Source organism: Zeus faber, assembly GCF_960531495.2.
Source record: "Zeus faber genome assembly, chromosome: 2".
Lineage (NCBI taxonomy): Eukaryota > Metazoa > Chordata > Actinopteri > Zeiformes > Zeidae > Zeus > Zeus faber.
Window position 1 is genome coordinate 10,705,176 of NC_137189.1, and position 15,645 is coordinate 10,720,820.

The 15,645-nt window shown below is 45.7% G+C and overlaps 1 protein-coding gene across 3 annotated transcripts in view; it reads right to left on the reverse strand.

Annotated features, from left to right (window-relative positions):
• LOC307248125 (band 4.1-like protein 2) overlaps positions 1-15,645 on the reverse strand; it is a 40,867-nt gene that overhangs the window by 4,902 nt on the left and 20,320 nt on the right. The window contains exons 11-19 of one of the 3 annotated variants that reach the window (XM_080024383.1): positions 14,298-14,383; positions 8,739-8,771; positions 7,041-7,214; positions 4,242-4,310; positions 3,112-3,732; positions 1,481-1,609; positions 1,199-1,297; positions 849-929; positions 98-212 (exon numbers count right to left, since the gene is read on the reverse strand). In XM_080024383.1, coding sequence (XP_079880509.1) covers positions 108-212; positions 849-929; positions 1,199-1,297; positions 1,481-1,609; positions 3,112-3,732; positions 4,242-4,310; positions 7,041-7,214; positions 8,739-8,771; positions 14,298-14,383 — 1,397 coding nt within the window. In that variant the 3' untranslated portion in view covers positions 98-107. Of the gene's footprint in view, positions 1-97; positions 213-848; positions 930-1,198; positions 1,298-1,480; positions 1,610-3,111; positions 3,733-4,241; positions 4,311-7,040; positions 7,215-8,711; positions 8,772-14,297; positions 14,384-15,645 lie in introns of all 3 variants that reach the window. The other 2 variants (XM_080024382.1, XM_080024384.1) reach the window with 2 other exon arrangements.

Below are 15,645 nucleotides of genomic sequence, written 5' to 3' on the forward strand. Positions count from 1 at the left end.
CTTTTTTTTCGTCTGAAGCTCTCACTGTGGCATCCAACGAGTGAACCAGAATTTCTTCTGTTGATTATTTTCACTCAATCCGTGAGATTCGTTTTACCTGTGCTCTGTCAATCCTCCTCCTCAGCCAGCTCAGTTTCTTTATGAACCACCACTCGGGTGACTGACATGTCAGGATGCTGCTCTTTGGCCTCCTTAATGGCCTGGGCCAAAGCCTGCAGCACCACAGGACAATCACAAGGTGGCGGCAGCGTGCGCAGCAGGCAATGAGTGAGAGGGAGAAGGAGGGCAGAATGATGGAGTTAAACAAAAAAAATAACATAAGAAGCACAAAGAAATAAAGGGAATTCTGGATTTACCGTCATTGTTTGTTTGTTTTTGTACAGTTATTGAGTAGATCCAGACAATTATAATGGGCAAGCAAATCAAACCGACAGATGATGTGAGTTGTGCACAGACCTGAGCAACATAGGTTTCGGCCCGATTAAATATTTGAGCTACTTACTTTATATGCTTATACCCATGCAATCTTTTAATGAGACGGTATTTTCTCAAATATTTATGAAATATTCATGCAGGATGAAAATTGACATGCTATAATAACCAGTGTCGGCTCAGTATACCGTTCAGTGCTCTTACATTTGATTCACCATCAGATTTGGGACATCGAAAGTAAATAATCAGATGCGAATCCAGCAGTCTAATCCCTCTAAGCATCAGACAGACATAAGTGACTGTCCAATGATAAAAGAGTTATTAAACAAGCCAGTTAAAAATGCCTCAATAGACTGGTGACAGGATGCAGTGCCGAGTGATGGAAGGATAGATGGAGGGAAAGGTTTTCGGCTCACCTGGTCATGGTCGATGTCAGAGTCTCCGGTGATGACGATGCGTTTCTCAATCCTGGTTTCTGATAGGCCGCCCTTTAGCGTCTAGGAAAAATATAAGCAGGTACTGTATGCTTTTGCGCAAAGGAAGAAATGGGTTTGTTTTGTTCCAGTGCACGAGCTGCAGGTCTATGTGTGTTCATCTATGCATGTTACAAGACACGGCAGAGGCCTCCAGAAGACGTTTTAAAGGGAAATGGATTTTTTTTTTTGTGTGTGTGACTGTCGCGACCACAAATGTTCAACTTTTTTCAAAATTTGTAATGCAATTTGCAAACAAAAAAAAAACAAGCACTGTACATCTGTGTGCATACCTTGGTAATGTGTGTGGTTGTTGTCGTACACAGAGATTCGGATGTGATTGTCTGAGCCGTCATCAGAACTCCAGGTTCACCATCCCCGTTACCGTCCAACTGGAGGGGAAAAAAGAGAAAGCTATGAGGTTTAAATATTTTAAAAAAGCGAATGTTGTGAATTATCCTCACGATTGGAATTGACAACTGATCGATGTAAGAACGAACTGCCGCAGCGTGAGATCATGCCTTTTAATGACGTGCATTGAGGAATTTCTGTCCGACTGGTGTGTGCACGCTCACCTGTGCAGCTTCGTATGTGATGGTCTTGGTCTCCGTGTGTACGATGGGCACTTCTTTTGTCGCTATCTCTGTTTTCTGGGCGGCGAAGGTGTCCGATATGGTCACCATCTCCGTCTTAACCACGGGGGGCTGGGGGCGTGCGGGGAGGGCAGTGTTAAAGTTTTACACACATCAACCCGTGACACGTGGAGCAAAACACACACACACACACACACACACACACACACACACACACACTGCATGCACTCCCACCACAACCAATTCACTTCCATCTAAATCAGATAATTGTTTCCCAAAATACACAATTCCAAAAGCTGTTGGAAATACGTGACTGCTTAATTATTAGCATTTATTCACCATACATGAATTTACCGCATGAGTTAATGGAGATGAAAGTAATTGGGCTGTGGGCGAGCCACACACATTTGCATCCACCGCGGGAACACAGACAACACTGAGAGGTAACGCAGCCGCCGCGTTCATGCAGATGTTCAAGCGTGGACGTCACCAAGCTCCCAACCTCCTTCCGGTTAACTCAGTTAACCGTGCGAGACGAGGCGCGACATGGACACAATTGGAGGCGGTGAAATGCCTGTTCTGCTAAACGAGCAACCCCAACATGCAGGAGCACACCAGCCACTTCAAAACACAACACGGTGCGGAACTCGGCGAACAGCTAAAACAGCGGCATGAAGATGCATCTACGGAGAGTGTCTTTGGTGCCACCACATGCAAAACATGCTCGGCGGAACAAGCACCACTCAAACGACAAACACGATGACTGCCGACATGTAAAGAGCATGCGTTCGAACGAGCTGCTGGCATTTCACAAATGTTTGGCAGTGAGGACTCTCTATCATGTTGTTGCCATGGAGACCATCAGGGGCCAATTAAAGACCAATGGGATATGACTCATCACTGGCAAACATTTAATGAGGACAAGCAGCCACACACACACACACACACACACACACACACACACACACACACACACTCAAACACCAAAGGTGAAACACTTGGCATGCAGCGCACATCTAAAAGCATCATGCATTTACAATTTAGGCCTCTTTTGAGCTTCAAAATGGCCTCGGGTCAACACAGTTCAAGACGGTGAAAGGTGTACGTGTGATAATGCATCGAAAAGGACATTGAAATAACAGTCGGGAAATGGAGCATGTAACACAGCACACTATGAAGGGCTGGATCGGAAATGGGCAAATTATAATGACGGGGTCACACAGCTTGGCAACATCGACACCAACACACCAGTTACATCAAAGGGAATCGTATCTCTGTGGGTTTTGGAAATGTGTTGAGCTGGAGGGAGCGGACATGATGGTGTCCTTTCACTATGTGGGTTGACTTTAGTCAACTACGTAAAGTAATCTTTACGTAGCATTCCTTCTCACATCACAGCACTACAGATGTCATGTGCCATATTTAAAATAATAAACTAATTCTCAATTTGACAGATAAGTGGTTATGGAAGTGAAGAACTGCACGGGAAAGGGAGGGAGGAAGGACCAACACTGTTGGATAAAGGCAGGAAGGAAAGCTGGGCGTGGCTACGCTCAGTGGGCGGGATGAAAGGCCCCAGCGAAGCTCCGTGATTGGCCCAAAGAGGAAATTACCTCAGAGCAACAAATAACCTGGGGGCGGAGGTCTGTCTCGACCAATGAGGCCTCTCCGTTCAGTCTGGGCTCCTCCTCCTCCTCCTCCTCCTCCTCCTCCTCCTCGGCTAAGGCGACGAGTCCGGCCGCGCCCTCCTCAGGAAGCACGTGGCCGTTGAGGACTTCGTCGGGCGGGATCATTGGTTCTTCGGTGCTTCCCTCCGTCTCCTCTTCCTCTCGCTCCTCCCGGACTATGGAATCCGCCCCTGCTGATTGGCTTGCAGCAACAGGAAGGGGCGCTTCTTTGGTGGAGAGGGAGAGCTCAACCGCCTTCTCGCCCTCCTCCTCTTCCTCCTCTTCTTCCTTCTCCTCTGGGATTTGTGTGTGAGAGACAGGTGGAGGGACGTGGGGATGGTAATCCGCTTCTTCCTCGCTTTCGCTCTCGGACGAAACTACTTCCTGGTTAGCCAGCTTTACTTCTTCTGACGTCACTTCCTCTGCAGCCTTCACTTCCTGTTCCTGCACTTCCTGCGGCTCCGGAGGGCTCGGGGTGGCGCTAGAGGTAACTGTGACAAGAGCGGGCTTGGTTGCCTTGGAAACCTCTTGGATGACAACAGTCTCTTCTATTTCAACCTCGGTTGTCTATAATTGCATACACACACCAAGCACGCGCGCGCGCACACACACACACACACACACACACACACACACACACACACACACACACACACACACAACAGACGCACAAATATGTGCACATGTACACAAGACACACGGAGGAAAAAAAACAATAACATGACTACAGAACTTAAAGAAACAAAACTTATAACCTTTTGTTAAAAATAAATAGCAAACAATAAATACAAACATAAACAGCAAATGTAAGAAATATTGCAATGAACAGGGAAAGAGAAGAAAGGAAAGATAGATAGATAGATAGATAGATAGATAGATAGATAGATAGATAGATAGATAGATAGAATATAAAAGCATGGATGGCTGGAATGGAAACAACAGTTAAAAGGGACAAACGTTTTACAGTCGCTGGTGGAGGAGAAAAGTGACGTAAAAAAAACCAAAAAACAGGGTAACGAGTGATTGAAAGGTGGATAGATAGAAGGTGGAGGTGGAGAAAAAGAGGTTAGGACCACCTTGACGGGCTCTTTGGTATCAGAGAACTTCGTGTTATCTGCTGCAGTAGTGTCCAGCTGTGCACTCACCTGTTAAAAATAAAAAATAAAAAATGACCATGACAACCACACACGCAATACACGACGTCACCACAGTGCATCGGCACAGCATCACTGCGGCGGCGACCGCTACCACGGCAACGGAAAGGGGGTTCTCAGGGTGGGTGACGGGTACCAAGAGTCTTATCTTATAGGCTCAGCCTCGCCACCCTTTCTCCACCCCCCCACCCCCCATTCTCTCTGTTTTCTCTGCTTCTTTTCTCATGCAAAGCCAAGTTCATGTCCACGCAACTTGCCCAAGCATGTTCCATACCCCCAAACAGCAGGCAGATGAAAGCAATAGAACAAAGGAAGAAAAGAGGAGAACGCAAAACCAGAGGGGACGAACATTGGGCGATGAAAGATAACATTCCAACAATGTCATCAACTCAGCGAAAGCTTAACACCGAGCCGAGCAGTTGCCATCAGCAATGCAGGAACAAGCACAACGCATTTCACACACGTCGGGACTCAAAACAGCATACAAACCATCACAGGTTTGTTGATTTTTTATGTAAACCAGATCAATCTGTGAATGAAGCTGAAATGATAGTCAATCATAATCAAATTTTAGTTGATGATTGTTATACAAAAAATTGTGATCAACATTTGAATTGTGACAGCTCTAATCACAGTTGTGCAGCATGGCGACATGGCCTCTGTTGTGTGTAGTTCATATTGTTATGTTTACAGCATGACGCAAACTGCTGGCTCAAAGGTTACGCTTTTCCACAGACTGTGAGCTGGTTTGAGGAGTGGGGGTAATGGACTGAACGTGTCACTGAATAGATTTTTGAAATGTGCATTCAGAGAGTCATACAGATACAATACATGAGATAGCATCCATAGCACAGATGGTTAGTTGCCTTGGACTGGTTTCAGAGGGGCCATTTTGCACAACTGACTCAAAATGACGACGGCAAGTGCTTGAGAGTTCTGCAGCATTCTCAGCAGGCATCACAGTGGCATGTTCGTATATCTCACAGTGCTCTGACGCGTCTGGAAGCAGAGTTGGAGCCAGGTCACTTTCCATTTAACCAATTCATGGAGAAGATTTTCTTCAAAATATATCATGTAAGCCATTCATACATGTTGTTGTGTTCTTTCTCTCAATTAAAAAATTTACCAATGATTTGGAAAATTAGGTATTGAACATGAACTGGAGAGAAGATGAAGTGACCCCAAAATCTGATTATTAATATGAGATGCACCTCAGCGGAAGAGAGCTGGGATGACGTGGAAATAGCCGATGGTGGTTTGGAAGTAGCAGGAGTAGTAGCAGTAGTAGCAGTACTAATGGTAGTAGAGGAGGAAGATGGAAGAAAAGCGTCGCCTAGTGGTGGTTTGGACGTACTGCAAGCAGCCAAGGCAGAATAATTGAGGCAAAAGCCGGAATTTCTATTGAAAAGAATGAAGGCTATCTCCTCTTCAAGGCTCTACAGCAACACACACACACACACACACACACACGGCAGAAAGACAGAAATAAATACACAGACAATTACAGCGTAGAGCAACAGAGGAAGAAATATAAAGATCCACATTCAAAATCCAAATAAGCGCTGTAGAAGGACACAAAAACAAAGAAGGGACAAGACAGACATAAAAGCAGCAGAGCAGAGACAAAGATCCAGAGCGGAACTAGGGACCTGCGAATGACACAGTGCAGGGGTTATAAGATATTTTGATCAACTCCTATTAGGTTTTAAGCTGCAAATGAAATCTCAAACATGAATTAGACCGATAAAAGCACACAATGTAGACAGCCGGGGCTGCTCACAAGGTGCCACAAATGGTAAAGCAGGCGAAAGCAAACAGAGAAAAGTAAGTTAAACATTAACGCACAAACAAACTACTGCTTCACAGGTGAAGAACGATTCATTCAGTCATAAACTACACCTCTGTTACTACGGGCGCTTGACAACACCACCCAGCACGGGGGCACGAGGAAAAGCATGACGAAGGCCCGTGGAGCGTGCGAAGGGAAAGTTTCTGTTGCGCAAACACAAGGAATAAACGCGTTTTGAGCCCCAGTTCAGCTGTTTTAAACTACAACAAAAACACACCAGCACCTCATAACCTCCAACAAAAAACACACCACGCTAAATTTGTGATTTATAGAGGAAGAAACCATACAAGATCGATAAATCATAGTGAGATAGATGTAATAGATATAGAGATAGACAGACCGATGGATAGACAGATAGACACTCAGACAGACAGAGAGACACTCAGACAGACAGATATATAGATATAATAGATAGATATAACAGACAGACAGACAGATAGATAGATAGATAGATAGATAGATAGATAGATAGATCTAGATAGGTAGACTGAAAGATTGACAGACAGATAGATGGAAAGACAGATAGATATATAGATATAATGAATTTATAGATAGATAGATAGATAGACAGATAGATAGATAGATAGATCTAGATAGGTAGACTGAAAGATAATGAATTTATAGATAGATAGATAGACAGATATAATGGATAGACATAACGAATAGATATACAGACAAACAGACAGACAGATAGATATAATGGATAGATAAAAAGACAGACAGACAGACGGGTGGACGGTTAAGGATAGATAGATAGATGGATAGATAGATAGACAGACAGACAGACAGACAGATGCTTCTTCAAACATTTTTCTTCTCATTAAAGTTCTCCATCTATTCACATTCTCTTCTTGCCTCCATGACAGACATACCCCTTGCTGCTGCTGCTGTTGGACACGCAGGGTGGTGGCGGGGGAGGAGGTGAGGCGTTTCTCCCACTGGTTGGGCTGAGGAGGTGAGGGGGGCGGCGCCTCCATAAAGGAGCGCTTTAGCTGGCTTATACTAGCCTGGTGTTTCAGCACCTCCTCCTGGGTCTTATCATGGTCCTGATGAGGGGGGTGGGGAGGGAGGAGGGGAGGCAGGGGAAAAGGGAAAGGGTAGGGATGACAGGAGGAAAGGAAGGGGGATGAGAGGAGAGGGGGAGGAGGGAGTGGAAGGAGGGATGTGAGGAACAGGCGATGAGGGGTATGAGGGAGAGGATGGGAGAGAGGGAGGGATGGGGGGGGGGGCGAGGAGGACAAAGGGAGGGGAAGGGGGGACAAACTTGGTTCAACAGGAACATTAGTCTGTCAATCCCAACAGGAGGACAAGATGGACGCCCAGCCTCACTGCAGCGCTTTGTGTTGGTGTGGAATGTTTCAAGGAGCGTTTTCTCTCCGTTCACCCTCCCTTCGTTTTGATATAACGTGCCAGAATGATCTGGTTGCGATTTGGTGCGGCTCGCAGTGAGACGGGCTTCCTCCATCTTGTCGGGGGGGGTTGGGGGGAGTGTTTTTATTACAACGGGCCAAAAACGCTGCGACCAGCAACAGAACTGAGAGTGATAGTGACAGAAGGAACCCTAACTCTTTTCTATCTGACTTTGACTCCCCTTCTAGAAGAGGTGTCCCTGCAGATAATGTGGTGTAGATGATTATGGAAAACAATACATCTCTTTTGGACGGTACAAGAGTATCAAGAATCATAATCGTCTAATGTGGGGAAAATATTCGATCATTTTCTTTGAGAAACTTGTTTATCACATTTTCCTTTTTTTCTTTTCCAAAACGGTCACAAAAAAATCAATAACTGTATATAACTCTGCTTGTGTGAAAGTTTTAAAACTAATCTTAATCTGATCTGAAATGACTAGATTATTAAAAACCCTCTGGTGTTGGTCTGTAAACCCCGTACACTTGCCAAAGGTACTAGTGTCACTATCAGTCTCCTGTTCGATAGCGGAGGGGCGGTCGGTTTTCTTTTAGTGTGTTATTAAACCGCATGGCGTCAAACTCTGGCAAGGCAATCACAGCCAGACGGAAAAACGGGAAGAAAGCCTCTTGCCAGGGGTTAGGAATCGGGTGGGATTAGTCGGATTAAACGCAGCTGCCTGGCAAATAATCGATAGTCAAACGAACGTTGACCAGCCGGCGATCAGGAACACGGTCGGGGTCAGATGTATCACCAAAACAGCACGCAACATGCGCAGAGCATGCGGCGTCCCCATGCGCAGGTACACGACACACAACAGGGCCGGCGTCAATCCATCCCACAAACCTTCACATAGCCTGAGGGTTGTTGTTTTTTTTTTAACAGAATTACAACTCTTTTGAAACTGGTGTGAAAGTGAATTGAATCGAGCCCTGACACACACACACACACACACACACACACACACGCGCGATGCATGCGCACAGAGCCTGAGAGTGCGAGAGGGCAGCAGACTTGTACAAAACGTAGTACAGAGAAGGTTGTAGTTCCGATTGTTAAAGGTTGATGGCGCCAAGTACATGGAAAAATAATATCGTTCCCATTTCCAGCCATCGGACATCACCAGTACCAACCTCCAACATTAAATTACTGTGTCTCACATAAATATTGTCCCCATGCACTCTCATTGGACTCTGGAAGGCAAAGACATACACCACAAAAAAAAATAAAATGGAGAAAATAAATTAAAGAAATGGAGAAAAGCACTTTTCAAATGCCACAAATTAAAATCAGGACACAAGACTCTAGAAATAAAAGAAATGGAAAATCAATCCTGAGAAATATCTAAAGGAAAAAGTTGTGAGGAAAAAAAAACTGTTTAATAATGTGGAAGCAAAACAAATGGTGGAAAAAAAGACACTCAAAAACACCAAGCAGGCGTGTGACGACGCCCAAAGACCTTTGGCGGTGACGGAGAAGAAAGATGGGTACAAACACGAAACCCACACACACGCGCGCACACACACACACACACACACGCATACACACACACATACACACACACATGCACCAAACACATAATCATGTACCAAAATGTGAATCTTGCTCATTTTGGTCACTTTCCAGTGTCATAGCACCTTGTTCCCGTGACCACAAAGACATCCAAACATCGGAACACGGACAAACTCAAGCAAACACCACTCCACTAACAGCAGCACACCTCCAAAAAACACAATCACAAGTGGAAACCGAAACCAAAGACTGAAGCCACGAAAAAACCGAAAGCCCAAGCCGAGCATCAGGAGATTTTCGGGATGAGCTTTTCTGACCAGAACGTTAAAGACCCACTCTGCGATTCCATTTTGAAACGCGGAAAGCCTCGCCGCTCAACGGGACTTGCAGTCGAAAGTTTTGACGTCTGGAGAAACAGGATTAGGCAGCCGAACTAAAATTAAAAAAATGTGTGATATTTTTCGAGGTTTTTACATTGTAATATTGGGGACGGTTAGAGTTGAAAGATGAAGGTAAGGCCTTTGATCCGCACGTGATTTTATTCCAATCGGTAACATCAGTTTCCAGAGGATAAAGGAGACGGACTGGGTCTTTAACTAGCGTAGTGCAACCTTTCAAAGTGATAACAACCAATCCAGCCAACCAGGACAGATGACGGACAGACCAATATTACCAAATAATCAAGAGAGGAAAAGGGGAGTATATAAACCTGGGCAGGGGAAAGCTCTTTAGGTCCATGTGACTGTTCGCGTGGAGCCGGAAAGAGATCAAAAAGTTAAAAGGTCTACGTTGAAAGAGCTGGGAGCGTGCAAAAAAAAAAAAAAAAAACAGGTTATATTCTAAACCGTATCTCCACTATATTTACAACAGCTTTCGGTAAAATCCCGGCATGATTTGAGTTTTCATGCGGGAGAGGGAGGGACTTGCGCCCGACCAACCTGTGTGGGCGTGGCTGCAGGGTTGCCGAGTCTTAACTGCCCCTCTGCGACCTTTACGGCGATAGTCATGGCGTTGGCAGTCATGACAATATGGAGTGAATGGCACCAAAAAAAACAGAAAAGGTGAAATGGATGACCGTAAATGATTTTCTGAGACAGTCTGAGTGGGAGGGAAGATTCGTTGACCGTTTTAAAATTGCCGTGCCACCATGAGAAGAATCAAGCGGGGAAGGAAACTGTGACGTGGTGAGCGACGACGGCGGGTTTAACTGAACTCTCGTCTAATTTCTAAATAAGCAAAGTCTGTCACCGCGCGTGACACGCCCCGTATATAGTATTGTACTGATTTTGCGAATAAATAAATGAATGACTGAATATGTAACTTTTCGTTAAAGGCGCCACAGGTACATTATCCATGTGAACCCTTTGAAGGAACTGTTGTCATGTGACTTGACGACTACATGACCGCTGACTACACCAAGATCAGGATGTGATCGGCACCGATGCAAGTCAACTGTGCAGGGACGACACCTAACTTGTCATGACCACCGATCAAATTCAAAGATGTGCCAGAAGTGCCAAAACGATTTTAATACCTTTTGCTCAAAGTAACTGTTCTAGTTCTTTACAGAACTTATTACTTTGAATAGGTACTTTAGTCAGAGAGTATGATACATTTGTACCATTTCCAACATTACTACTGAATACCTTAATACCACCATCTCAGAATTTGAAAATATTTACCCAAGAGTATCTCAAATATCCGAGAACAATAGTATATCACAGATGTTTCTTATAACAATAAGCGTGAGGAATAATATTTATAAGCTTCAAATATAATGTTTCTAGCTAGTCCCACTATCAACAGTACACCTATGCATCTAGGGCTATTTCTTGATCAAATATTTTGCAGTTTTAAGTGCTGTAATTGTTGACGGTGAAGCTTAAATGTTAAAACTCTGTTTTACACTTTATGATCACATCTTGATATGATCACAACATTTTAGATCTGTATTTCAACTTTAATAACCCTTATTTATTTTTCATCCCCTCCAGCTTCACCCAGACTTTGTGGGCACTCCAAATATCTTTAGTTAATAATATCTTCATTATATAGATGAATACGTTGTGTCGCCATGAAGCAAGGGGGGATGAGGAAGAGGAAGAGGGGAAGGAGATACGTGAACAAACACAGGGCAACGCTAAGGGGGGGGACGAGGTGAGTGGGTGGGTGAGCGTGTGTTCCTATGCAGCGAGGTCGCACGTCTCCTGTGTCCGGCCGGTGTTTGGGTGCGTGTGATGCCTCAGGCGCAGTGGCGGCGGCGCGTGTGATGGCGTCAGAGCCGGTGGCCGTTTGGGGCTTAACCCGCAATCATCCGGCCCCTCGGACCTGCGGCGCCGCGCAGCCATGCTCTCCAGGCAGCAGAGCGTGAGGCCGAGGGGCGCGGCCAAGATCAGCGCCAGGGCCAGAGACTGGCTGGCCGTTACCATGACGACCAAGAGGAAGGCCACCAAGAGGCAGGGCAGGAAGTAAGGGGAGGGGTTCAGAAGGTAACGGCGGACGGAGGAGAGGAGCAGGGACGGGGCGAGGGCGGAGAGGGGCGGGAGGGAGCAGCGGGACGGGGCCGACAGGACGGAGGAGAGCGAGGGCACAGAGGGTAGAGAGGAGAGGGAGAACCGAGACGACGACAGAAAGGGGAAATGCGAGGCCAGTTGCTGAGCGGACGTCGCAGAGGCAAACCTTGTGAATTTGGCAGGCACGTAGCCGGCGAGAAAGTGCATTAAACCAGTAAATGTGGCACCTAAATGATGAGCAAATGGACCGATTAATTTGGACACTGCGCCAATCAATGAGGTCCATCGAGGGATGTGGGCGCGGGAAATATGAAATTTTACTATTTGACTGGACATTATTTGGGGCACGATTTGAGAAATAACGCTGAACTTCCGCGTGAGACTGGAAAGGAGCTCTGACAGCGATTCGTTTCTGTTCTTGCCCAAAAGGGACACGAAACACATAATGACAGACAGGCATTTAACGAGGCTCCTCATCGAGAACCGGCTCTGCCCACTCTGAGCTCCCGGCGTTGCCATCGGCTCTTCCGCACCATTCGGCTCCCCTCCTCCTGGAGGCTCGCCGTGGAACGCGTGCACGCACTCGGGGGAGCGGGAGGCCGGGAAAACGGCACGGGGCTTTAGCGGGAGGTGTTCGCCGTTGGGCGGAAGCAGATCTGAGAACGTGGCGGAGACGAGGGCACTGAGCGGGTCGCCGCGCGGCGCCGGCGCCGCCAACGGGTCGCCGGCGCTGTCCCCGTCCTCTGAGATGTCGGTTAGGCCGTTGTCGAGCTCGGAGATGGAGTCGAGGGACGGAAGAAGGGAGGCGAGTGAGGAACAGGAGGAGGAGAAGGAGAGAGGGAACATGAAGATCGACTGATCAAGGAGAGGAGAGGGAGGGGGGCAGGCGTCAGAATAAGAAAGTAGAAACGGATCCGAAACGGTTAGGAATATAATGTAGCACACGTGCCCGGGGAGAGGAACACAGGAAAGACAGAGAGAGAGAGGGTTGAGTCCGTGAAAGGTGAGATGAGGAGAAGAACGCAGTGCTCTCATACACACACACACGCGCACACACACACACACACACACACACACACGAGAAGGAGGGAGCGGGGAAAAAAACCCAGACCAAACAAAGCAAAAAAAAAGTTGAGAATCATTTCATATTGAAATCATGAGAGAAATTAGAGCATGCAGGGGTGGTTTGGGTGGAGGTGGGCGGTGGGTGATAGAGAGAAGGGAGTGCCACAAAAAAGGAGAAGAAAGGGTCACAACATTAGTCAGTGCCACACGGTACTCGGCAGATCACAACCAATAGGTCAAAAGGTGAACAGAGCAGGCTGCAAAATATTAGGAACACAGATGTGTGCACGAGGAGGGGAGAAAAGAGAGAAAAGAGATCAGATTTACAGTGCTGGGAAGCCATGGGGGGTGAGGAGCGGGAGAAAAAAAGGGAGGAAGACCAGTGAGGGGAGGAAGACCGAGGCGGCGGTGAGGGGTAGGGCGCATCACACTGCAGGAGTGTGTGTGGAAATCCTCCTCTAACAGTGTAGGGTGGAGAAAACGAGATTCTCTGCACACCTACATGAAGGGACGGACTCAAAATATATGAAAAACAGAAATCCTGCGTGCCGTCTGAACTTGCGATCAAAACATTGTGGCTCGAGCTAGTCGGCTGCTCTGACAGACCTGTCAGAAAGGCAGCTGGTTGTCCTTCAATAGGGCCTTAAGCAAACACAACAGAAACCTACTGACATATGTATGTGACGAATAATCTCTTGAACTTGAACATAACCTTTAATAACTCATTATCACCATCGAGCAAGCACCAAGAGATATTATGACAGCTTCTGATAACATTCTCCTCAAATATAAACACACACACACACACACACACACACACACACACACACACACACACACACACACACACACACACACACACACACACACACACGCACACACACACACACACACACACACACACACACACACACACACCAAAACACAGACAGAAGAAAATAAATAGTTCCTTGTTGTGGTCCACCTAATAGGGGCAAAGATGGATTAATTTAGCGTCTGAGGCCTGTGAAACAAGTAGTTTAGATCAGGGGTTCCCAAACCTTTTTTTAGGGCAAGCCCCCCTTGGCAGAGGACCCCACCCCCTCAAAAAAAACAAAAAAAAAAAACCACGACAAAAAACCCCACTTATGTCCCGATATTAACTGCTGTGCGGTTTAACACTGAACTTAAACCTTGCTGACGAGAAAGTGCAAATCCCAACAAAGAAGTCGCCGTCATGTGAGGTTGAGTGTTTGCTGTGGACCCCATACAATTCCCCTGGGGACCCCTAGGGGGCGGTAGACCCCAGTTTGGAAACCCCTGGTTTCAACGGGTACAGGATGACTGTCGTCCACCTGTAAATGTTACTTTAAGGAGCCATGGTACATGGACAGGTAGACACTTTAGATGCCCCCCCCGGACACACACACCGACACACCAAATATAACTATCATTGAACCTTTAGTTCTGCTGTTATTGAATAACAGCAGAACATACAAATAAGGCTCAAAAATAGGCTTCAAGGTGGCATCCGTCGCAGAGTCTTCCTGGAATCTTCCATTAGCTCTGGAAAAGTTATGTTGGCACGCACACACACGCACACACACTCACACACACACAGACACACACTTTGGATCCACTCATACTCACCTTTGAGTCAGAGTGCAGCTCTAGGTGGGGTTCACGGCCGTTATCAGTGGAATCCCTGCCAGCCTCAGTTATGCTTATCATCGGAGCTGAGGGAAACGAAAAAACATCAGACAGAAACAGAGCATAAAACATATTTTTTTATCTGGTTGTCTTTAATGATCTTTGCAGAACCAGTGCTGCGGCTTTGTTCCATTGAACACTTATCCTCTTGTGTGCATGCTATCAGCTGTAAACTGCAGTCAAGTGGATACAGCGGTTAATTGAATGTAGTGCACAAATGGTCCAGCATATGGAAGTGTTGGAACACGGTGAAACGCGTTATATCAACTGTAGTGTCACAAAAATCCATTCAGGGTATATTATTCTGCTTTTTATCATTTTACATTTCTTACAATACAAGAAAAAATACCCAAAAGCTGCTTGTTGTTCACCATTCATTTATAAAATCGTGATTCTGTTTGCTTTAATGCCCTATACCCATATGCACATACATCAAATACAGTGGAAACCTCTTAGTGATCACGTCTGTCCAGATCAAATTGATCATTATGGGCAGATGATTATTATAACCAATTTTTTAAAACTTTTTCTTTCTCATGCAGACTACTATGTAATGGTATCAATGGTGGAGCCTGACACAGAACGCATGGGGCTAAAATAATAATTTTAAATAATTAAAATAAATAATTTAATTTTTTTATTTTTTGAGAAACGGGGACGCGCAGTGGAGCTCAATTACACATTTACGCCACTGCTCCACACCTCCCTCTTTTACGAATTATCAGTCTTAAAATAATTGTCAGACAGGATTTCAAGTGTTTAATGAAAATGTTTAAGGATTTTAAGGATGTACTTGTTGGAGGGGGGCCAAGATGAACACTGTAAGTGGACTACTTGATTGTTACACACGGTTGATCACTGTAAGTGTGATCATTATATGAAATTTCCACTGCATATAAATCAAATATGACAAATATGACAAATTGACAAATTTGTCTCATATGATGATAACAATACAACATCCCGCCCCCGCTCTCCCCTGGTCCCCATTTTTAATATTGTCCTCTGTAACTCCTACCTACTCTGTTGTTTTGCCTTCTATTTATAGTGTGTGTTTTTGTCTTCTTTAAGTATTTTAACTGCAATATAATGTGTGACGTATATACTTTGATGTGATGCAGCCATAAAAATTGTTTTTGATAAAGACATGTTTCCAGTGCATCCTTCTCTTCAGACTCTAAGCCTCCTATTTTTCATGTGCAATCCCACGTTCTCTCCTTTCTCTCTCGCTCCGGCAGGAAACGTGTTTCACTGCCATTTCCTGTATCTGCTCAGAGAGTGGCTCTGT